We start from the raw sequence: 24,227 nt of genomic DNA, 5'->3' as shown, positions 1-24,227 counted from the left end.
TTTCAGTCTCTTATAGCTCTTATTGAAAGTTTAGGTCCTTAACCCAATATTTAAGGTCTTCCATAGTATAACTTTCCAAATGTATACTGCTTTCTCTCTCTGTAAATAAATGATGCTCAATAAATAAGTGCATGTCAGAGCTGTGCCCCTGTGAAGTTCATTTCAACACGTGTGTTTTGATACCTGTTTTATGTTTGACACTCATGATATGAATAACAACATACTTGGCACATTTTTGATAATGACTATACATTATTTAGGGCCAAAATGACTAGAATCGTCAGGGATGATTTTATACAGGAGAGAATCTTAAAGGATCAATAGAATTTGGGTAGGTAGAAAAGAAAAGAGAGGGCATGGTTTTTGTAAGAATAGCTTAGGCTAGGATTCTGTTTGTCATGTGGTTAACTAAGCCTGGTCCAAATTGATTCACGTAGAGAAAACTTAGATAGCGCTATACCTGTTAAGTTCCACTCGGGCCGTTTCCACAGAACATCTCTTTGATAAATACCAGGTTGGTGACTTTTGCCCTCTGGCTGAATGTTGGGGTTCAGGGTAGTACCAATTCTGGGAGACAGAGTAGGTTAATAATTAAGCAGTTCTTCAGTCAGCTTCCTCAGTTCAAAGCCCTGCGGCCCCAGTTTTTAGCTGTGTATACTTGGGCAAGTTATTTCATGTCTCTCTTCTTGATTTAGGTTTCTTTTCATTTGTAGGTGGGAAGTTAACAATAGTGCCTACCTTATTAGGGTTGTTGGGGTCACATGAGATGATCCTTGTAAAGTGGATGGCGCATTCCTAGTATGTGTTAGATCCTCAGTAAGTGTTCATTGCTATCATTATTGGCAGCATTCTGATTGTTGTCTCTGTTGTTACTCTTCATGTTCTCACTTCAAGGGGCAGGAAGGACCTAGTGCTAGTGCCTCTCAGGAGGTTTTGTCAAATTTCTTGTGCCCATCTTCTCTGGTGTGGTGCTGTGAAGTCATTCAGTTTATTCTCACCCTAATTATTGTCCCCAAAGTGTACTTCTTCAGCTGCAGTAGGGAGATTGAATTGGATAGTGGTCAGAATCCTCCTTGGCGCCTCTTCACTGACAGCAGGTCTGTCAAATGACCTTATTTCCTGTGCTTTTGCATAGAAGACTCTGACTGATCCTGTGCCCTTGTCGTCTTCAGATTCTGTTTTTACTTTGGCTTTCTTTTCTTTTTCATTTTCTGTCTTTTCCCCCCTTTGATTGAAATAACTTTTGAGCCATGGTTCTCTTCTGAGATCAAACTCACAACATGAAAACAGTTTTTTTCTTAGCTAGTTGTCCCCCATCTTGACTTGCTGTTTCAGAATTTTTTCTTCCCCAAAAGTTTTTGTAAGAATTACCAGGTACCTGGTGGTGCATCAGTTAAATTCACACATTCCACTTCGGTGGCTGGTGATTCGCCAGTTTGGATTACAGGTGCGGACCTATACACTGCTAATCAAGCCGTGCTATAGCAGGCATCTCACATAAAATAGAGGAAGATGGGCACAGATGTTAGCTCAAGGCCATTCTTCCTCAGCAAGAGGAGGGTTGGCAGTGGATGTTAGCTCAGGGTTAATCTTCCTCAAAAAAAAAAAAAAAAAAAGAATTACCAGGTTTAGATTCCAAGATATCTTAATCTCATAGGAACAGAATAAGTAAGTGTGAGAAGAAAAAGGGTAACGTTTTAGCATCAATGCACTAAGAATTTGAGTTAAAGGTGGCTTTGGTTATCAGCTAGTTGAACTCCCAAGTTTCCAGCTGAGGAAAAACAGATTCAGGAGAAATGACTTGTTATGTTCATATAGCTAATTATGGCAGCGCCCTTTCCACTAAACCACACTTTGCAGGCATTGCTATGTTGGTTAGCTGCAGAATCTTAAGATTTCTTGGGTTCTGATTTTTGAAGCAGCAAGTATAAATAGTTTCTAAAAGCTCCAAATGTGTCCGTGTCGGTTAGGAAATGACTCACCTTTTCTTGTATTGTTCTAGAGTTCATACTGGCTAAAATTAGCCCAGGAAATGTGTGGCACAATTCCCAATGAGTTGGATGGAACAAAAGATGGTATATAAGGCTCTTTAGCTCAAATCCTTACTCCTATGGGCTCTCTGATAGTGGTAATTGAGGTCTCTGAGTGGGCAGCTGGTAATATTTGCCTTCCATCTTGAAAGAAAGTGACATCCAAGAAGAATAGACTGAGTGAAGGAAATGTGAGATCATCAGCTAGAATTTTTTCTTCTGATTGCTTAAATTATCCAATCTTCCTGCAAAGGATTTTTGTCTAAAATAGCCTACTTAGTGGGCAGTGTTTCACTTAAAGATCTCAGGGGTTTAGTTTAAATTGTCTCCTGTTTTTTTGCTCACTTCTGCCTGTCCAGCAGTCGGTAAGCACTGTGCAGTTTACTTGAAATCTTTTTCTCTATTCGTCCTCATGGGCTATTACTGTGTGTTAGAATCTGAGAATGCTTTACTGGAGGTTTCTTCAGGTTGCCTGTACTGGTCCTTAACCAGAGGCAGTGTGCTACCCTGGGGGCTTTGGAAGTGGAAGGGGTTTTTTGTAGCCTGTGACTGGGAGATAATACTGAAATTGAGTGACAGTGGCCACAGATGCTACGCTTCCTGCTCTGTGAAGCACTGGGCCACCCAAAAGACTGTCTTGCTGTTGTTTACAAACAGTGAGAGCCCAACTTTCTTTTATTTTGTAATGGGGAAATGAGGGTTCAGATGAAGCTTGCCTTAGGTGGCATGAGTAATTAGGTGTGAAACAGAGCCTAGATGGAACCCAGCTTTTGTCTTTTATGTCTCCTAGTTTATAGTGCCTTTCACTATTCACACGGAAGAAAAAACCCTTCTGAGACCTATCCTGGAGACAACCACTGTTTTAAAAGAGTTTCGTGTGTGCCCGTATATAAATATATTTATGTGTGTGTATATACGTATATATAAATAATACTGTATTTCCATAGCAGTGCTGATTGGATAAAAGCTAAGGCAACCAGGAATTTAAGTAGGTCTATCTGAGATAGCAGCTGGTATTTTTACTGAGTTTGAATATTTTCTAGCCTGTAATTAATGTGTGAATTAATTTGACCCAGTGAGAAGTTTGTGGCATCTGTATAAGTCAGCCTTAAGATTCACCTGGAAGAATCTGGGACAAAAGATAGCATTTTTCTCACTGGAGTTGGAAACTTTGAGTCTGTCCGTGTGAGGTTGTGCCCACATTGGGATTAACTGAATCTCATAAAGGAAGCACCAGGATAAACAGTGTAAGACTTCTAGGACCAATATGGCAATGTGTCATCCTCTTTCTAGACATGGGGAAGTAGGCTTTAAATTGCCAACGTTTGTTCCCTGAAACCTAAAGAGGCATGTCAATAAGAAATGTGTTAGGAGGAGAACAGCTTTATCCTAACTCAGGCGTTGAATTCTACAGTGAGAGGGACCTGAAGCCAGAAGACTTGGATTCAGGTCAGTTTTATACTTGGGATCTTAAGTTAGCATCTTCCTCTCTCTGGGCCTCAGTTTCCTTATCTGTTACCCATACATCATTGTTCTAAAGGTCAGATGAGAATATTTGTGAATGTCTTGTCAGCTGTAAAATGCCATATGCATATAAGGTATTCTTATTTTTTTCTAGGAAAAGTCAGCAAAAGCCAAAGTGGACTTGGCTTCTGGTGTCTCCTCCAAGGGCTCTGTGGTTAAGAGAAATCAGCAGCCTGTCACCACTGAGCAAAATCCCCCTAAGGAAAACGCCTCCAAGCTGACTCTGGAGAACTCGGAAGCTGTAAGCCAGCTCCTAAATGTGGCTCCTCCAAGAGAAGTGGGTGAGGAGAGTGAGTGGGAGGAAGTGATCATCTCAGATACCCATGTTTTGGTCAAGGAAGCTCCTGGGAATCGTGGTATAGCGGCCACTAAGACGCCGGTGGTCAAGAGTGGTGTGCAGCCTGAGGTCTCTCTGGGGACAACTGAGAATGACAGTCCTGGACCAGACATACCATCGCCAGCTGAGAGGAGCAGCACCTCCAGTCCACTCCCTGCTCCTAAAAAACCTACAGGGTAAACCAAACCGCTGTGTTTATGTATGATAGAACTGTGTTTGGAATGGCAGCTTGGGAAATGCCGTGTTTGCCTTGTCCTCCGTCCCTCACAGCATTCCTGAGAGAGGCAGCAGAGCCCACTTAGTGGATTCTGTTTTAGAGGTATGGAAACCAAGGCCTAGAGACCAGAATGGTTTCCCTCGCCTCCTGCCCTCTGCTGTCCATGTACTGCTGTCAGGTTCCTTGAACTTCTTGTCATTCTCTCTAAAGCAGTTATTAGGGTCTTGCTGGTACAGGCTGTGGGCGGTATCGCGAACTAGTATCCAGTCCTGCATACTCTATATAGAAAGAGAAGCCTTATTAAGGCGCCTCATAGAAAGGTCCCTTTTCTGGTGATCAGAGAATTCAGTTTTGGTTGTGACTCTGTCTCTGACTTCTGTTTGACCTTGGGCATAGTCACTTCATGCCTGTTCTCTCCTCTGAAAAATCTTGAGTTGGGTATTAAAAAAAAAATCTCATCCTCAATGGCAGACTGTACAGACCGAAAAAGATCGTGTGTAAAGCATGCAGCCCAGCACCTTGCGGATAGGAGGAGGACTGTAAGTGTGGGCTGTGTTTCCTCCCCTTTTCCTCCTTAAAGGCTTAACCAGCTTCTCCATGTACCCCTTCCCAGAAGCTGTTGTAGTCTTGCAACTAAAGGCTCTTATTTGTTTATATCATTGGTTCTTAATGGGGAACACTTTTGTCCCCAGGGGATATTGTGGCAATGTTTGAACATGTTTTTGGTTGTTACAACTGGGTGGGGGCGGGATGCTAGTGGCACCTAGTGGGTAGAGGCCAGGAATGCTGCTAAACATCCTACAGTGCACAGGACCGCCTGCCACAACAAAGAATTATCTGGCCCAAAATGTTAATAGTGTCAAGGTTTAGAAATCTGGTTTATATTATCATGACTTTAACAATTTTATTGTTGCATAGGAAATATATTCATATGGTTCAACCTCAAGGTACAAGGAATATACACTGGAAAGCATCTCCCTTCTATCTGATCCTTCAGTCATCCATTTCTATTTCTCACAGACCATCAACGTTCCCAGTGTTCTGTGTTTTAGAGATAATTTTAAGCATATAAACAAATAGTTGTGTGTATATATATAGGTATGTGTATGTGTGTATATATTTTTCCCCACTATTTTTTTCACAAATTGTAGCATAACATGCATATTTCTACATCCTACCTTTTTGTTTAACAACATGCCTTGAGGCGGTTCTGTATCTTCAGAGAGTGCAGCTGTGCACTTCAGACCTTTTGTTTTGGGCAAGTGGATCACTTCAGCAAGAGGGTGTGGAGGCCTTCTGTGCTGCAGGCTTTGTGCTAGCCATCGACATCGGAGCTGCAGAGATGAAGAAAACATGGACTTTGTTCCCCAGGGTCTCTAAGCCGCCCTCATGTAGGAGACTGATAGGCTTTAAGTACTTGGTCTAATTAGAGGCAGATTAGATATTATATTATAACTACATTAGCTGCTGGTGTTCCACACTGTAGGTGCTGTTTTGTACTTTTTTATCCTCATAATGACCCCAAGAAGTTTATGTAATTGCTGTTCCACTTTACATGTTAGGAACTTGAGGTTAGCAGAAGAATGAAATGGCTTGCCCAGGGCCACACAGCTACTTACTGCTTTCATTTGAACCCAATCTAAAGCCTGACAGTTTAACCACTACACACTCTCTCTAATAAAGTGCTCTTTGGAGATTTCACGTTGGCTTTCTTCTCCTTGGTCCGAGATTTCTAGGAGATTTCCCTTCTTTTTTTTCCCCCAGAGTCGACGTACTTACACCTGGGCCCAGAGCCCCAGAGCTTAAAGGCAGAGCTCGGGGGAAGCCCTCATTACTGGCTGCAGCAAGACCCATGAGAGCAATTCTCCCGGCCCCAGCTAACGTGGGCCGAGGCAGCAGCATGGGCCTGCCCAGGGCCAGGCAGGCCTTTCCCCTGAGCGGTAAGGGCTGGGATGGACCTGGGAGGAGGGGCTGTCTAATGGAAAAGGGGTGGAAACGGGGTGGCACGGGGGGACGTTGAGAGTGGAGATGAGAGGCTTAGAGAGGCTCTGAATGCACTTAAGTCACCAGTTTGGCTCCTGGTTGTCTCAGATAAGACTCCCTCTGTGAGGACTTGTGGCCTGAAGCCAAGCACGCTGAAGCAGCTGGGCCAGCCCATCCACCAGCCATCTAACACTGGCGAGGTGAAGGTAAGACCCATTCCTCAGGGGGAGCTGCGTGGGGACCTGCTCTGAGAACAGGGCTTCCATTTGGTGTCTCAAAGCCGTCCACAAAAAGCCTATTCTTATGCTGGTAGACGTCTGGGAGGAGGTTTAGTGTGAATGAGTTATCTTCTTTTTAATTAATTTCTTTTTCTTGTTATAAAATGAATGCTTGTTTTTAAACTTACTTAGAAGTAATTTAAAACTTAGGAAAAGGGGCTGGCCCTGTGGCCCAGTGGTTAAATTCGCGCGCTCCGCTTCAGTGGCCCAGGGTTTCACTGGTTCGGATCCTGGGCGCGGACATGGCACTGCTCATCAGGCCATGCTGAGGTGGCGTCCCACATGCCACAACTAGAAGGACTCACAACTCAAAAATATACAACTATATACTGGGGGGGTTTGGGGAGAAAAAGCAGGAAAAAAGTTAAAGATAAAAATGTAGGAAAAAAGATGCAAGAGTAAAAATAGTACAAAGAGCCCCCTTGCACTCTTTACCCATAGACACCTATTGTTAACATATTAGCCTATTTTGCTTTATCATTTATGCTAATGTGTGTCTTCCCCATTATGTATGTGTGTGTATGTATAAAATATACGTAGTTCACTGTGTTTCCTAAGAATAAGAACATTGTTTCTGAAATATTGATACAATACTTTATCATTCATATTCCAGTTTTTTGTTTTACTGAATTCTGTCCTTTTGCACTCCAGTACAGTGTCCAGTCTAGGATTAGATATTGCATTTAGTTGTCATGTCTCTTCAGCTTCCTTTAAAAAAAATGAATGCATGATTGTTATAGAAAATATAGAAAATTCAAGTAAGGCAGAAAATAAGTCCCTTATGATCCTGCTACCCAGAATAACTATTATTGACAGTCTCGTGTGTGTGTGTTCAGCCTTCAAGTCCTTTCCTACATTTGTGTGTTTATTTTTTAATATAATTTTTAAACCAAAAAACATGGCTCTTGGGGCCGTCCCGGTGGCGCAGCAGTTAAGTTCACACGTTCTGCTTCTCGGCGGCCCGGGGTTCGCTGGTTCGGATCCCGGGTGCGGACATGGCACTGCTTGGCAGCCATGCTGTGGTAGGCGTCCCACGTATAAACTAGAGGAAGATGGGCACGGATGTTAGCTCAGAGCCAGGCTTCCTCAGCAAAAAGAGGAGGACTGGCAGTAGTTAGCGGAGGGCTAATCTTCCTCCAAAAAAAACAAAAAAACAAACAAACAAAAAAAAACATGGCTCTTACTCTGTGTACTGGTTTGTAGCCAGTACAGTTCATTCAATTTAATGATCTAGCTGTTAAAGATTTCCCAGTTATTGAAATTCCATGTATTCAAGCACATTTATTTTATTCTTAGATTTTCTTTTTTTGTTTTGCCATACATTACTAGAATAGTTATGATCAAAATTCCCTCTATCAGCATTTTTCACTAGACCGCTTTTTTTGGGCCATGTCCCTCAATAACAAACACATTTTCACATCACAGCCCAGGAAATGTATACATACATTTACACAGTAGAAGTTTAACAAAGCTATGCCCTTATTATATGCAGTCTTTTTCCCGTTTCTTGCAAAATGTTGGTTTCAGTCCTTTAATTTCACGACACCTCAGTGGATTGTAGCCTCTAATTTGAAAACCCTGTCATGGACTAAATTGGAATAGGAGAATTGGTCTGCCATCTCCCTTGCCATGTGTGCTGTATGGCAGGTAACTTCTTTGATAGTTCTAAATTTGCCCCAACAAGAATATCAGCCAGCTTTTACTTTGAAGCTGGTTTGTCACCCAGAGGTGGTATCAGCACTGGGTACAGGTGTGATCCTGGGGTATGGAAGGATGGTCATCTAGTCTGCTTCAGCCACTTCCTAGATTTCCAGCTCTTCGAGTCTCTTCACTCGTGTAAATTCCCGGTCTTTTCTATAAATAGTTGCCTTTTGATTGGCAACGTTGGGTATTTGTTAAAAGCCATAAGCCCTTTTGCTAGTCTTAAACCAGTGAAGTTACATGAAATATTTTATTCTGAAAATCAACTGAAATTCAGTGTTACAGAATAATTACTTTTTTTTTTAAGATTTTTTTTTTTTCCTTTTTTTCCCCAAAGCCCCCCGATACGTAGTTGTATATTCTTGGTTGTGGGTCCTTCTAGTTGTGGCATGTGGGACGCCGCCTCAGCGTGGTTTGATGAGCAGTGCCATGTCTGTGCCCAGGATTTGAACCAGTGAAACACTGGGCCGCCTGCAGCGGAGCGCGCGAACTTAACCACTCGGCCACCGGGCCAGCCCCCCAGAATAATTACTTTTAATTTAGAATGGTTTCTTCATCTTTTCTTTCTTTTTAAATTATATAAGCAGTATCTACATTTCATGTAGAACATTTGAAAATTTTATAGATAGAGGTAAAAGGAGAAGCAATCATGACCTTCCTCTCATCCTGTGATATTTTGGTGAATCATTTTTTCAGACTTCTTTCTTTGCCGACAATATCCACCACGTATTTTTGTGTATAGCTATTATGTACTTTTCTCACTTGATAGTAGTTGTAATTCTGATTCATAGTGTTTCTAACATGCAGTGTTAGAAGCTGCACAGGAGAGTGAGGCGGCCCTGAACTTGAAAGGACACTTCCCCTCTGGTGGGCTGGTGACTGTTGACTAGCATCCCAGATGGCTCGTTTGGAGCATAGCTCTACAAATTCCCTGGGAAACTTTCCTCAAGCTGTTTCAGGACACAAGATGTCAAGAGTTTGAGGTTCAAAAGCACTAAAGAATTTGTTGTGATCCACAGCTACCAAATGGCCCAGCCAGCAGGACGTCTCAGGTGAAAGTTGTAGAGATCAAGCCCGACATGTTTCCTCCATACAAGTACAGCTGCACAGTCACACTGGTGAGTGCAGCTGGGTGGTGGGTGGCCGCCGAGGCGGTTTGGCTTTGTGATTGAGGGCGAGTAGAGTCTGAGGTGGGTGGGCAGTGGTAGTTGGGAGTGAGAGTAGGGTCAGGGATAGATCATTGGTTCTGAAGATCCCGTCACCCAGCTACTGGGTGAATCATTAGGTTTGTTGTTTTTCCCAGGTGAGATCTAGAAAGTGTAGGCCACCCGAGACCAGGATATTTCTGTTGAGAGTAGTTGGAGATGAGAATCCAGTCCAGCTTTAGCGTTCAACAATTTTTGGAGCTTCTAGCCTCAAAAGTGTGTTCCACAGACAAGTTTGGGAAATGTTGTATTTTTCCTCATTAAAACAGAGTCATCTTCATTACCAGTGTCCAATTAAAGGGTTTGAGAAGTGCTTTAGTAAAGCAGCTTATTTTGTTTAGCCTGGCATTGCCCATAAGTTTTTCCCTTCTCCCTCCCTTCATTTTTAATACAACCTGTGTTAACATCCCAATAAACAAATGTGTGCCTGGGTCATCCTTTTGCAGGGAAGGCAACATGGAGCAGTGGAATAGACACTAGAGGTTGAAAGGTCTAGTCTGGAAGTGATTCTGGCCCTGCTGCTAGCGTGCCGGATGACCTTGGGCAGGGCCCTTTGCTTCTCTGGTCTTCAGTTTCCACCATCTTTAAAATGCTGTGTTGGTTTAGATATCATGTTGGAGCTTTTCTTGTTCTGAACATTCTCTAATTTTATTGATCTTTAAGGTATTGACCAGCCAGATATCTTTTGGTGGCTTCTCTGGCTGAGTTGAGTAAGATGCACAGGTTTTGAGAAGGCAGCTAAATTTTAAAAAATTCTTACCTGATAAAGGCAGACAAATGCAGAAAGAGTCATTTGTTCCAAAAAATATTTATTGAGCACCTGTCCTGTTCTCTGTCAGGCCCTGTGCTGGGGATTCAGTAGTGAACCAAGACAGCACAGTATGGTGGGTTGGTACCTAATCTGGCCTGATCCTTAAGGAGAATGTGTCTCTTATCCTGGAGATCTGCCCAGGTTTCTTTTTTCCAAAGACCTAATTACTACCTTCTCCATGTCATTCATACCCTGACTGCCCCCTTCCTTTGGCTGCAGGAGGCCATTAAGATTGCCATCTACTGGAAATTGCCCTGGACCCTCTCTGGCTGATTAGACAGCAACTTGTCATGGGATCCTGGATACCAGAGCTTTGAGCTTAAATAGTCCAGAAGTCACAATTTGTCTTCAGGCAGGGCTTGAAATCTTTAGTTCACCAACGTCTATAGCATTCTTTGTTAGAATAGGCCTGCTTCACTCTGTCAATTGCCTGGACCCTGAAGGCATTTGAATTTCTGACCCTTGACAGTCAACTCACTTGTTTCACCGATTGGGGGGGACTTGCCAGAATTATTACGCAGGCTGTGTTAAGATTGAAAGGGGGTAACTACAGAAAAGGGATCTTGCTTCAAGGGCCTTTGGAAGTTAGTATAAATCTGGTTTTGCAATTGCCACTCTCTTCTCTGATTTACCTACAGCTGGTCATTCTGGTTCTTGGTTCTACCCAGATGTAACTTAACTTTTGTAGAATTGAATCTTGGTCTTACTTTTTTAGGATTTGGGCCTGGCTACATCAAGAGGCCGGGGAAAGTGCAAGAATCCCTCTTGTAGCTATGTCTACACCAACCGACATAAACCGCGGATTTGTCCCAGCTGTGGTTTTAACCTTGCCAAAGACCGGACTGAGAAAACCACCAAGGCTCTCGTGAGTTCCTTCCCCAAATATATCCCCTGGCCTTGGGTTGGACTCTCTGAGAGGACCTGTTTTAGTAGAAATAAAAGAATTTCTTCATGCACAATAGTAGTTAGAGCATCAGAACTAGAACCAGGTTATAGGTTCTGAACCTGGGCAAGTGCCTTTCTCTCTCTGGGCCTCTTTGTCCTCATTGCTAAGGTGAGGGGGTTGACCAGAGATACCTTATCTCTGAGAACCTTCTGGCCCAGTGGACTAAGTGTTCATTCATCAAAGAAAATGGCAACACAGGCCTTAAACAGGATTTGGAAGAAGAGAGGGAAGGAAGGGTGATATCCTTTTAGCTCTGAGGCCTGGCAGAGTACTTGTAAGTAGTATTCTGCTAAATAGAGAATGCCAGCCCTAAGACTTTGTGGATGAAATTGCTGCCTGTCAGGTTCCTTGCAAAGCTTTACTTCTAGCAATCTTGGCAAACCTGCTCTCTGATGATGGACCAAACTATTTGGATAGTAAAACATACTCCATTTGGCTCCTTAGAGCTCTTTTTTTATTGTTAGAACCAGGAAAAATGGGCATTTTCAGAGGTCCTCTGAATTTCCAATGTGAGTTTTTTAAAGCGATCAGAAAGTAACAGCATCTGAGGCAGCACATGGAATGACTAGGATGAGGATAATTAGAGAAATGTCACTGACCTGCCTCGGAGGGAATGAGGCTGGCACATGGGAACAAGTCAGGATTCCAGATGGAGCCTGGCCACTCTAGATCTAAGCTGGACCTTGCAAGATGGGCAAGATTCAGATGGAAACGGAAGGCATGCTGGAAGGGAAGGACAAGCATGAGCAAAAGTGAAGAGGTAGGGAGTCAGTGGGTGTTCTCTTTGGCGAGAGGAGAGGGTGCGTGGGGAGGAGTATGGAAAATAAGACTTGAAAGACGTGTCATGGCCACATCGTGGAAGATCTTCAATGCTAGACTGGGCAGTTTTTCAGGCGGTGGAGTCCCACTGAATGTCCTTGAGCCAGGGTGAGGCCCAGAGAAGGTTGCATCAGGAGGGAGGCTCATGGGGGTTTGGAGAGGACAGGACTGGAGAGGTGGGGAGAACTGCTTCAGGCTTCAGGGCTTCTTTGCATGTGGGGAGGGGTCTTTCTGGCAGGTGCCTCCCACCCTCTGGCCTTAGTCTGTTTCTGTGCTTGAGGTGGTGCTCTGAGGCATCCTCCTGTGAGAACGGGGAGTGGAACAAAAGCGTGTGGGCACTGACTGCTTAGTCAAGAAGACACTGGGACTCGGAATTGAGAGGCTTGTCTGGGAGTGACCGTGAGCTGGAAGCTTCCCTCTCCTGAGTTTTAGTTTCCTCATCAGTAAAACAAGGTGACAAGATGGATTCGATCTGGGCATTTTATTCTCAGGGCCATGAGCTCTAGAGAAGACTCAGAATTGAGCTTCAAGGAATCTGTAAACCCCTGAAATTGCATGTAAATGGGTCCATAGCTTCCATTGGATTCTGTTGCTCCGCCAGGTGCCCTCTGCTGGCAGTGAGCTTTCTTGCTGGACTCTCCGTGCGTTTCGTGTGTTCTCTTCGCTTAGCGGAGACCACACCCTGTCTTCACTCCCTCTTTTAGCTCCCTGTGAGACCATAATCTCTTTCAGGGCCAGTATATCTGTTTCTTGCGTACCTTTTAACCCTGGAGCTTGCATACACAATGTGTTGATCAGTAATTATGAAATGGAATTGAGTTCTGTGTAGGTAGATGCTCTGAACATTCCTTTTTCCTTCTCTCTTGCTGTAGCTGTTGGTGTGGTTTGGAGTACAGAAGTGGATGTTGGTCTAGATACAGAGCAATGAGGTGACTTAATTTTCCAGGTCAGGCAGGAATTGCCAGTTGATTTCAAATCCCACTCTTTTATTTTTTTCTGTCTTTGGCTAACTGGTAGCTTCCTAGCCCCGGCACCATTATCTTTAGACATTCTCTCACCTTCCAATCTCCTAAATTGTAGAGAAATAAAATGTCATTTTTGTTTTCCACAAAATAAAACATGGGTCAGAAACCGGGACCTTTGTGTGCATTGCTCTTTGGAGCCCCCTGGTGGCCATATGTTTCCTATGCAGTTTGTCTTCAGCGGCTGTAATGAGACCGCAATACCTCTGGGCTGTAACGTCTTCCTTCCTTTCCATCTTTCATCCGTACCTCAGAGCCAAAGGACAGTATTTCTGCCAAGTGGTCTTCCAGCCCATGGTTCAACATGCTCGTGACTGGGAGCACACAGCCTCCCAGGGCAACTCATTCTAGTGTCAGTCAGCTCTCCATTCATTCATTCTTTCAGCAAGCAGATATTGATTGACTACTGTGGGTAGGACTTGGAGATACAAAGATGAATAGGACAAGGCCCCTTCCCTTGAGGAGCTTGCAGTCTGGTTGGGGAGAAAGATAAGTAGCCAAACTATTATAGACAGTGAGATGTGTATATATATAGACCGTTGTCATAGGTGTGCAGAGTTAATGGAAAGTTCCATCTTGTTATCAAGCAATTAACTTCTATAGAACAATGTATAATATATCCAACAAATATGAATCAGCATCTTTTGTGGGCCCCAGACCTCATGCTGGTGTTGGGAGTCAGTAAATAAGCAGGGACCCTATACTCACTGAAGGCAGGAACAGTGGTTTACCAACTGTGAGACGCTGAATTTGGCAGTAAAGGAATGGACTCTGGGAGCACGAGGGAGGGAGTAATTCATGCTGCATTTGCACAAGGGATCAAGGAGGAACCTCCATTGAGAAGGACCTGTTTTTAAGCAACATTTCAGAACCTTGTTCCTGGAAGCCTCTGACTAGTATATAAAGTCCCTTAGAAGCCACAGAATATTAAAGATAAATACTTTAAGCTTACTTGAAGTTTACTTACAGTTTATATGTCAAAACTACCATTCATAGAGTTTGCATTGCATTCCAGGCGTTGTGCTAAGTGCTTTACTTGTAATATCTCATTTCCTCTGTACAGCAGCTCTAGGAGATTACTAGTATTTTGATCCTCCGTTTCATCGGTGAGGAAATTGAGGCTCAGAAAGATTAAGTAAATTGCCTTGGGTCGCACATGTGTAATTGTTAAGTGGCATATCCAGAATTAAAACATGGGTCTGTTATTCTCCAAACCCCCTGCCTGGTGTATGGGAGCTGACTCTTAAATCCTTTACCAAGAGGTGTGCATAACCTTCTCGTTTTACTGATGGAAAAGCTGAGCGCCAGAGAGAGAAAGCACCCGCCGTCAGTCACCCAGTGGGTTACTAGCTGAGCTGGTTAGCAACCTAGGTGTCCCACCTGGCAGTCATGGGCGCCTCTGCCACTCAGTCTGTCATGATGTTAGCCCACGGCTGGCTCTTTGTGTCCTGGGTGCTTGGTGATTGATCCGTTTTCTCCCCAGGAGGCGAGCTCACCACTCCCAGATGTGCTGAGTGCCACAGAGCCCCTGAGCGCAGCCCAGAGGGAGATCCAGCGCCAGTCCACACTACAGCTGCTGCGCAAAGTCCTGCAGATTCCTGAGAATGAGTCAGAGCTGGCCGAGGTCTTCGCCTTGATTCATGAACTCAACAGCTCTCGACTCATCCTGTCCAACGTGAGTGAGGAGACAGTCACCATCGAGCAAACCTCTTGGTCGAATTATTATGAGTCTCCATCCACGCAGTGCCTTCTCTGTAGCAGCCCATTATTCAAAGGGGGACAAAAGTAAGCACCCCTTTCAGATATACCCTGCCCCTAGCTGCCCCGTCTGACTTGGCCCATGATGCCCCTTTTTCAAACAACTGTAAAGCTGTAACCTTTGAAGATGTTATTCTCTGCTTTTCTTAGGTTTCCTTTACTTTTTCTATTGCCAAAAGTAAAATAATAATAATAATTAGTAGTTATCCATTATTTACATTGAAAATGCCTGAAAATTATTGTCACCAACTTAGGATTTAGTTTACATCTGGACCCTCCAGCATAATGCTTGGATTTGGGAGTTGAGTGGGATTGGTTAAACTGGGTAATAAATTGAGAGTTATAGTAACTTTAGGGGTGATTCCACAGACCAAGTTCCAACAGAGTGGGAACACTTACCTAGGAAACCTTGAAATGCAAGCTCTAGCACCTTCATTTGCCAACTGCATTAAAGTCTTATGAATTTTGCCGTTTATCACTGAGCCCTGGAACTAGATTAAGAGGTTGATTTCCCTTCTGCTTTTTGTTGGTGACATTTTGGGTACTAGCTCCCTGGCTGGGCCCCAGGAGTGCTGGCTGCTGACAGCCAACCGGCTGCAGGTGGTGACTGCCCAGGTGAAGATGTGTCTGAATCCCCATTGTCTGGCCCTGCATAGCTTCATGGACATCTCTACAGGTGGGTGCCAGCCTTTCTTCCCTCAGAGGGCCCCAACGCAGGCCTGAGAACAGCCGTGGTGGCTCAGACCTCCGGCCCTTTAATCACTGGACCTTCTCTCACATGGGTTTCTGAGGAAGACGAGATTTTCCCTCCTGGATATCTCAGAAGAGAAGTCAGAACTTGGCCCCAGAAGAACACATTTACCTCTCAAGTGTTAGGACTCTTATGTGGGATCTTTAAACAAAGTTAATTTTAAAATTATCTGAAGAAACTGGAAAATTCTGACAAGTAAAAAGAGAAAACTAAAAAATCAATAGGAATCCTACCTCCGTGAGGTAAAACATTTAACATTGTGCTCTCTAATCTTCCAGATGTGTTACTCGTCCATCCAGAATATAAGAAAGCATGGAGGGATTTACAGGGCCATAGCTGTTCTTTCAACAAAAGCAGGGTTGTGCTGGAAGTTGTTTTGGAATGTGGGTTTTAAATTTATCATGGGCATCTTCCCGTGCCAGCAAGTGGAGAAATACATGACTATTTTTAAGGAGTGTGTGGTACTCCATTTTGAAGTCCTCTTTATAATGAAATCTTTGTGTACAGCCTTAATTATTTCCTTTGGGCAAATGCTGAAAAGTGGAATTGCTACCTATTCACCCTTCCACTCTTCAACATCAAACTGAACATGCACCATGTGCCAAACATTGTGAGATTTGAATCTTGAGTTTTACATGTAGAATTGAGTGCTGAAGATTGAAGAGTATTTGTTACTTACTCTGTCTTCAGAACCTTATGGTGCCTTATTTTGAATTCATGCTTTTAAAGTCTTGTCTTGCCAAATGGAGTTTGTACTGTTTTATCCCCTTGCCAACAGTTAATGAGAGTGCCATTTCACTGCAGTCTATCTAGGCCAGCAGTACCTGGGATTATATATTTTTTAATTTTAACATTATTTTTAAATTGACATACAGTAAAATTTACTTTGTTGTTGTACAGTTGTTCTGACACATGCACTGAGTTGTGTAACTGCCACCACAATCAATAACCAGAACAGTTCTGTCACCCCAAAACACTCTCTTGTACTGTCCCTTTGTAATCAAACCCCACCCCTCAGGCCTAACCTCTAGCAGCCGTTTCATGTGTTCTCCGTCCCTCTGGTTTTATCTTTCCAGAGTGTTAATATAAATCCAATCATAGTATGTACCGTTTTGAGTCTGGCTTCTTTGACTAAGCATGCCTTTGAAATTCATCCATATTGTTGCATGTATCAATAGTTTGTTCCTTTTTATTGTTGAGTAGTTTTGTGTTGGGGGGGTGTACCACAATTTATCTGTTCACTCATTGAAGGATGTTTGGGTTGTTACCGGTTTCTGTCAATTACAAATAGAGCTGCTATCAACATTTGTGTATAGGCTTTTATGTGAACATAAATTTTCGTTTCTCTTGGTTAGATGCCTACGAATCACATTGCTGAGCCGTATGATAAGTGTATGTTTAGTTTTGTAAGAAGTTGCAAAACCATTTACCTAAGGATCTGTACCGTTTTGCATTCCCTCCAACAGTGAGTGAGAGTTCCAGTTTGCCCCCCTTGTCAGCACTTGGTATTGTCCATTTTGTTTTTGTTTCTTAGCCATTCTAATAGGTGAGTTTTGTGGTATCTCATTGTGGTGTTTTAATTTATATTTCCTCAAAGATTGATGATGTTGAGCATCTTTTCATGGGTTTATTTGCTATCTCTGTGTCATCTTTGAAGTATCTGTTCAATGTTCGGCCTTTGAATTGGGATGTTTTCATACCATTGAGTTTTTAGAGTTCTTTATATATTCTGGATGTAAGTCCTGTGTCAGATAAGTGATTTGCAAATATTTTCTTATGGTCTGTGGCTTGTCTTTCCATTCTCTTAACAGAATCTTTCACAGAGCAGAAGTTCTTAATTATGAAAACACCAGTTCATCGGTTTTTTCTTTTAGGGATTATGCTTTTGATGTTCTATCTAAGATCTCTTACCTGAATGAAGATCATAAGTATTTTTCCTATAAAAATTTTATTATTTTATGATTTACATTTAGATCTGTGATCAATTTTGAATTAATTTTTGTATAAAGTGTGAGGCCCAGATTGAGTTAATTTTTTTGCATGTGGACATAGTTGTTGTACCACCATTTGTTGAAAAGTAGTCCTTTCTCCATTGAATTGCCTTTGCTCCTTTGTTGAAAATCAATTGATAATATATTTGTGGGTCTTATTTCTGTACTCTGTTCTGTTCCATTGGTGTATGTCATCTATCCTTTTGCCAGTACCACACTTGTCTTAATTACTATAGCTTTGTAGTAAGTCTTATAATTGGGTAGTGTGAGTCCTCCAACCTTGTTCCTGCTTGAACTGTTTTCGCTATTTTAGTTTCTTTGCATTTCCGAATAGATTTTAGAATTGGTTTGTCAGTATCTGCAGAATCCTGCTAGAATTTAAATTGGGATTGTGTTGAGTCTATAGATCAGTTTGGGGAAATTTGACATGCTGAAAAATATTGTCTTGCAATTCATGAGCATGGTCTCTCTCTCCATTTTATTAGGTTTTCTTTTTATTTCTTTGATCAGTGTTTTGTAGCTTTTAGCACATAGGTCCTGCACATATTTTGTTAGATTTATACCTGAGTATTTCATTTTGTTCAGTGCTAAATGACCTGGTTCAATTTCTGACTGTTTAGTGCGAGTGTAGAAATATGATTGAGTTTTGTCTGTTGGCTTTGTACCTAGTAACCTTGCTTAAACTCATTTATTAGCTTTAGGAACTTTGTGTAGATTAGTGTTGTAATTTTTTAAAGTTTGTCAACTTGGTAGGTAAAACCTGGTATATCATTTCTTAATTTGTTCTGTTTCTTTGATTCCTAGGAAGATTGTATATCTTTTGTGTTTTTTTTCTCTTTTGTGAACATTTCCATTCTTCAGAGTATTTTGTTGACAAAATTTTTCCCCAGTTTATTAGTTGTCCTTTAAATTTGTTTGTCATGTTTTTTTGGATACAAAGGGTTTTTTTTTCTTTCGATTTTTATGTAATCAGAGCCTTGATCTTCTCCTTTATGGCTTCAGAATGCCTTTGGTATCATACTTAGAAAGGCTTCCCCATTCCTTTATCCCCTTCTTATTAATGGGAACACGTATGCCAGAATTTGCTGTTGTGCATTATATTTTGTGCCAAGGTAAAATCACTATTTTATTTGTCTTAAATTGACTTCACTTAAATTCCTTTGAGTCTTTTATCCCGGGATTTGGTGTAGGGGTGTTTTTATAGCCTTTGTTACGTCCCCTGCACGTCCCTGGGCTGAAGGCTGCTCCTGGCCTTTCCCCTTGGTGCGGCTGTGAGAGGTAGAGGAAGAGTGACACCTTTGGTCGTGAGGACTGAGCTGGGTGGTAGGGGGATGTTTCTTTTTTCATTAAAAAACATTCCACTCTACCTATTTCATTACTTTCTCCTTTAGCAATTTATTATGGACAACTTTATGTCAGAGCTTTTAGGTCTGCCTTATTCTTGTTAATGATGCATAGTTTTCTGTTTTATGAATGCACCATAATTTATTTAGCTGTTCCCTTATTCATGGACATTTAGTTTGTTTCCAGCTTTTTGCCATTTAGATGATGATACAGTGAATTTCTCTGTGCCTCTTTCGAACCTGCAGGTCTTTTTAATGTGGGGAACAAGCTGCTAGTGAGCCTGGACTTGCTTTTTGCAATTCGAAACCAGATCAAGCTGGGAGAGGATCCCAGAGTGTCCATCAGTGCTGTTCTGAAGTCGGTGCAGGAGCAAACAGGTAAAGGCTGGCTCCCTCCCTTTCCAAAGTTAATCCTAAGCTCCCTGGGAATTTTCAGTGATGAGCTTTGGTTGAAAGAGTCCTTTTGGAGAAGAGTCTGATATTTTGAAAAGGAGACATTCTTGACTTCCTAACACACTTCTACTTTTGAATTTTATAAACACCAAACTAACTTTGGAAAGCATGCATGAGGGTTTCCATGCAGCCAGGAACCCTCAGCATGAGATTAAACTGACTTTTAGGAGCTCAGCCTTTGATTATAGGTACGCTTGACCTCACTGTGTGTTAATCAGACTCATTTTGAATACACAGCTCCTGGAGATCTGTTCCCAGTCCCAAGGCTCATCTGAGACCACCCTCCTTACTGTTAGAAAATTTTCTTCCCCTTGCTCTCCTTACTTCTGTTTGTGCTTTTTCTGTCCCATTCCTGCAGACTCCAGGCCCCCTGTACCTTCCCTGCTGTGCGGTCACATGGAGTAGAGCACAGGTTCTAGGGTCAGACAGGCCTGTGTTTGAGTCTTGGCCCTGCCACCTAGTGGCTGTGTAATTTTTGAGCAAGCTGCTCTCTGTGCCTCAGTTTGTCCAGTTATAAAGTGAGGATAATAATAGCTCCTGGTTCACGAAGATGTGAGAGTTAAATAGGTTAATGTATTTAAAGCTCTTGGGGGCCAGCTCAGTGGTGTAGCAGTTAAGTTGGCACGCTCTGCTTCAGTGGCCTGGGGTTCGGAGGTTTGGATCCCAGGCATGGACCTACACACCACTTATCAAGCCATGCTGTAGTAGGCATCCCACATATAAAGTAGAGGAAGATGGGCATAGATGTTAGCTCAGGGCCAGTCTTCCTCAGCAAAACGAGGAAGATTGGTGGCAGATGTTAGCTCAGGGCTAATCTTCCTCAAAAGAAAAGAAAAGAAAAGAAAAACTACAGCTCTTGGCAGTGTCTAGTGCCTGGTAGGTGCCTGGTACAAGGCAGCTATAACTCTGATTGGAATTGCAAAGGCCAGGGTGCTTGACCCTCAGGGTGGTAAGTACTCTTGGGGGTTCTTAGGAGAGAAGCAGCCTGACAGAATTGCTATTCTTGCTGGCCTTTGGCTTACCCCCAGTGGCCTCAGGGTCTTTTTCTGTGACCTCAGTGCTCTTGCTCTCCTTCCAGAGAAGACTCTGACCTCAGAGGAGCTGAGCCAGCTGCAGGAGCTGCTGTGCAATGGCTATTGGGCTTTCGAGTGCCTCACTGTCCGAGACTACAATGACATGATCTGTGGCATCTGTGGTGTGGCCCCCAAAGTGGAAATGGCCCAGAGGAATGAAGAGAACGTGCTGGCACTGAAGAGTGTGGAGGTAAGTACCCCTCGACCCCCATGAGTGACTTTAGAACTGTCCTCACACTTTGGCAGCCACCCTCCTCCGTGATATCCCCAAGAACAGATGGCTCTAGTCCTGTCCTGTGTGAGGTGAGTGGCTTTTTCCTGCCGGCAGGCCAGACTCTCATAGGAGCACATGGGCCATTGTGAGGACTTAGACTAAGTGACGTGGAGAGCCACTGAAGGGGTTTGAGGAAAAGCGTGACCTGATCTAACTTAGCTTCTTAACTAAAAATGTTCAGACAAAGATATACCAAACTCGGGGCTTACGCATTACTTCTAACAAATATCCAAGAAATATTATGATTCCAGTCACAGCAGAAGCAGATGTATGTCCCCAACTCGTTGTCTAAGGCCATATAACCTTGAAAACAGAACAAGAAAACCAAACTAAGCTCATGAATGTAGATGCAAAAGTCCTGAATAAGATAATAGCAAATCAGATCTAACAGTGAATAAAGTAGTGCATTATGACCAAGTTTATTCCAGAAAAGCAAGATTGTTTCAACATTAGGAAATATACGAATGTAGTTCACTACTTAACAGTTTAAATGAGAAAACCCATACGATTATTTCATTAGATATAAACAAAGGCTTTCATTGTTGTTCAACCCCCATTTATAATAAACCTCTTGGCAAAATGAGAATAATAGGGAATCTTCCTTAACCTGGTACAGGGTTTAAAAAAAAAAATCCCATAGGTTGATTAACTCTTTCCCATGATCATGCTGAGAGGTCTGGTCGGCATGCGTAGGTATGGCGTGCTTCGTGAGTATGCTAGTAGTAGCACTGGGCTGGGAGCCTTCCATCTCCGAACTCGACCATAGTGACCAAGAGGACTGGAACATGACGTGACTCTAGGCACTGGACCTAGAGCTCACCTGTTCGCTGTGGAGGGCGGTGCCAGACCTCTGGAGAAAAGCTTTGGTGTATTTGGCAGGGCCAGCTGAACATATTGGGGAGTTAATGTGTATTCCTCTTGTTCTTCTCAGTTAAAAAAAAAAGTGCATATATTGGTCACATATTTCTGTTTGAAGGATGGTGATGCATAACAAGACATGAAAACAAGCATAGTGCTTCCTGGAGCCTTCTAAGTTGTCCTGGTAGATAAAATGAACTGCAAAAACTTTCACTTGTGTGTGATCTCACCAAGAGCTATTTCTAGACTCATTCAAATGTGCTTTCCTGATGGTAATATTAATAGTAATGCAGCTAGAACTTATTGAGCATTTTATTCCAAGTGCTTACTCTGTGCTCAGTGCTTTAGTGGATGGCTTACTTCTTACCCTAACCCTGTGAGAGTTTTGTAGGTGAAAGGGCAGAAGCCCCGGCGGCTTGTCGGCTTGTCGAAGCTCACCCAGCTGGGAAGGGGTGGCGCTGGGACGTGAGCTTGCTCTGGCTGGCTCACTCAGAATCTGAGCTTGTAAGCACTGCCGTGCTCCCCAGTACCTCCTGGGGCTCTGAGCTCGGGTTTTTTTAAACACGGGCTGCAGAGACTCTTTGGCTTCCAGAATAGACAGAAGCCTACCTCCCTGCAGAGCTCAAGTCTTCTAGTCCTGCCTGGCACCTGCCTTGCCCTAGTCAGGGCTCTTTCCTCACTGAATGGACCAGCTCCCTTCCCTCTCAGTATGCATGTCTCTTCCCTTCTGTGGTGCTGGGTGTTTCCAGAAACCAGGACTTTATTTTCTCCCTTTTCTATGTGCAGAGAGGCGTGGTGTATGTGAGGAGAAGGAGAAGGAGTAGGGAGTATTCTGAAGGCTATGAAATGAAACAGGAAGTCGTTGAACAAATCTTAAATGTGCACTTATCCATGGGGGGACCGTCTGGTTGGCCCGTCCCATCAGGGACTGTGTAGACGAGGACTCTGGACTGATGACAATAACCACATCAGTTTGTGCACACAGCACACTCACCTGGCATTTCCTGTCCCCTTGTTCTTTGTGGAAAGGGCAGGCTCAGTACCTTGTGAAATTGGTGGGGGATTTATGCCATTTACTCTCAGCATGCACTAGTACCCTGTGAGGTGGGGAACAAAGGGGAGTAAGAGAGGGGAGGTGTCTTTGTGTAGAGCAGTTGTTCTCAGACTTACATGGGCGTAAGAATTACATGGGACAGTGGTTCTCAAACTTTTTAGTGTCGAGGGCCTGCTGGGCCCCACCCACCAGGTTTCTGAGTCAGTAGGTCTGAAGCAGGGGCAGAGAATTTGCACTTCTATCAAGTTCCCAGGTGCTACTGGTCCAGGGACCACATTTGGAGAACCACTCACCTAGGGAATCTTTTTAAACTGTGAATTTTAGGTATCGGCCCTATAAGTAATGCAGATAACTGTGATGGAGGTAGTAGGATCAGGGTCACATCTTGAGGACCACAGGCAGGGCATACAAGAAGAAAAGTTGACTAGCACAGCTGCTGGATGTCTACACTAGATAAGTGAAGCTGCATGAGGTAGAGGAGAGAGCTGTGTGCTGGCAGGGTCTGGGAGGGCCTTCTGGAGGAGGTGAGGGATTAGCAGGGCCTTCGAAGTGGGTGGAATGTCGCTAAATTTTATTCCGATGATTCCTGGCAGCCAGGGGTGGGGATTAAGGACTTGGGCTTTGAAACTAGACCTTGGCTCATATTCTTGTTCTGTCCCCTGCTTCAGGAATCTCACCTTAGACTCCCCTGGCTTGTATCGTAGGGGTGAATTAGATAGTGTCTGGCATATACAGGTCCTCAGTCTAGCTCCTCCCCTTTCCTCAGGCAGGGAAATTCACATAAATAAAGGTATAGATGCAGAAGGGACTTAGGGACTGTTCAGGTCTTGCGGGGTGAAGTTGTGTGGGAGGAAGGAATGTGGCCAAAGGCAGTTAGGTACTAAGATGTCAGATTTTGGGGTGTCCCATCAATGCATGACTGTCATCCCCCCCACCCCGCCCCACTTGATTGTATCCAAAATGTAGGCTATTGTGTTGCTAATATTCTGTGGCTCCTACAGTTTGACCTTTTTTATCCTGACCTTTTAGTTCACCTGGCCTGAGTTCTTGGGCTCTAGTGAGGTAAACGTGGAGGACTTCTGGGCCACCATGGAGACAGAGGTGATTGAGCAGGTGGCCTTCCCCGCCAGCATCCCTATCACCAAGTTTGATGCTTCTGTTATTGCCCCCTTCTTCCCACCACTCATGAGAGGAGCTGTGGTCGTCAACACTGAGAAAGACAAGAACCTGGACGTGCAGCCAGTACCTGGTAAGGCCGCTTGGGGGCTGACTGGGGTCAGGGAAGGGCCCACTCAATAGGCTGGAACATTGTCCATGGCAAGACAGAGCAAATGGCGGAGAGGGGACTAGACCCACCTAGAGGGCTCCCTCTGGAAAGATAATGACAACCTGTGACCAAATCCCCTAGAGATTAAAGTCATGGTGTAGAGTTTCACAGAGCTGCCAGCAGTGTTGTATAGGCCTGACCCCCACAGCTCACTGTCAGCCTTCTGGGGTGCACTAAACTGAACAGTGGGAATCCTCTGACAAACGCTGATGATAAGGCGCCAACCCCAAAGATTCTCACTGATAACTGTAGGGGGAGGCCAGAGAGTCTGCCTTTTAAACAGGTCTTTCAGATGCTTTTGCAGATGTTCTGTGGATGTCCATTGAGAAGCCCTGGACTGGCTGTTGAGAGCATAGGTTTCTGACAACTTGGCTTTGACTCCCAGCTGTGCCACTCAGTCCCTATGTGACCGCTAGCAAATCCCTTCATTGCCCTGAGCCTCTGTTGCTTCATTTACAAGAGGGCATGGTAC

The 24,227-nt window shown here is 43.6% G+C and overlaps 1 protein-coding gene across 4 annotated transcripts in view; it reads left to right on the top strand.

The window, feature by feature from the left end:
• Window positions 1-24,227, top strand: part of HMGXB3 (HMG-box containing 3) — a 46,995-nt gene that overhangs the window by 16,525 nt on the left and 6,243 nt on the right. For 2 of the 4 annotated variants that reach the window (XM_014852615.3, XM_070517198.1), the window contains exons 7-17: window positions 3,649-3,795; window positions 3,892-4,067; window positions 5,873-6,048; window positions 6,200-6,297; window positions 9,090-9,188; window positions 10,802-10,951; window positions 14,357-14,658; window positions 15,180-15,307; window positions 18,963-19,094; window positions 20,248-20,432; window positions 23,458-23,677. In XM_014852615.3, the coding sequence (XP_014708101.1) occupies window positions 3,649-3,795; window positions 3,892-4,067; window positions 5,873-6,048; window positions 6,200-6,297; window positions 9,090-9,188; window positions 10,802-10,951; window positions 14,357-14,658; window positions 15,180-15,307; window positions 18,963-19,094; window positions 20,248-20,432; window positions 23,458-23,677 (1,813 nt within the window). Of the gene's footprint in view, window positions 1-3,648; window positions 4,068-5,872; window positions 6,049-6,199; window positions 6,298-9,089; window positions 9,189-10,801; window positions 10,952-14,356; window positions 14,659-15,179; window positions 15,308-18,962; window positions 19,095-20,247; window positions 20,433-23,457; window positions 23,678-24,227 lie in introns of all 4 variants that reach the window. The other 2 variants (XM_070517197.1, XM_014852614.3) reach the window with 1 other exon arrangement.

This window comes from Equus asinus, chromosome 9, assembly GCF_041296235.1.
Source record: "Equus asinus isolate D_3611 breed Donkey chromosome 9, EquAss-T2T_v2, whole genome shotgun sequence".
Lineage (NCBI taxonomy): Eukaryota > Metazoa > Chordata > Mammalia > Perissodactyla > Equidae > Equus > Equus asinus.
The sequence above is the reverse complement of the archived record's forward strand: the minus strand, read 5'-3'. Positions and strand labels throughout refer to the sequence as shown.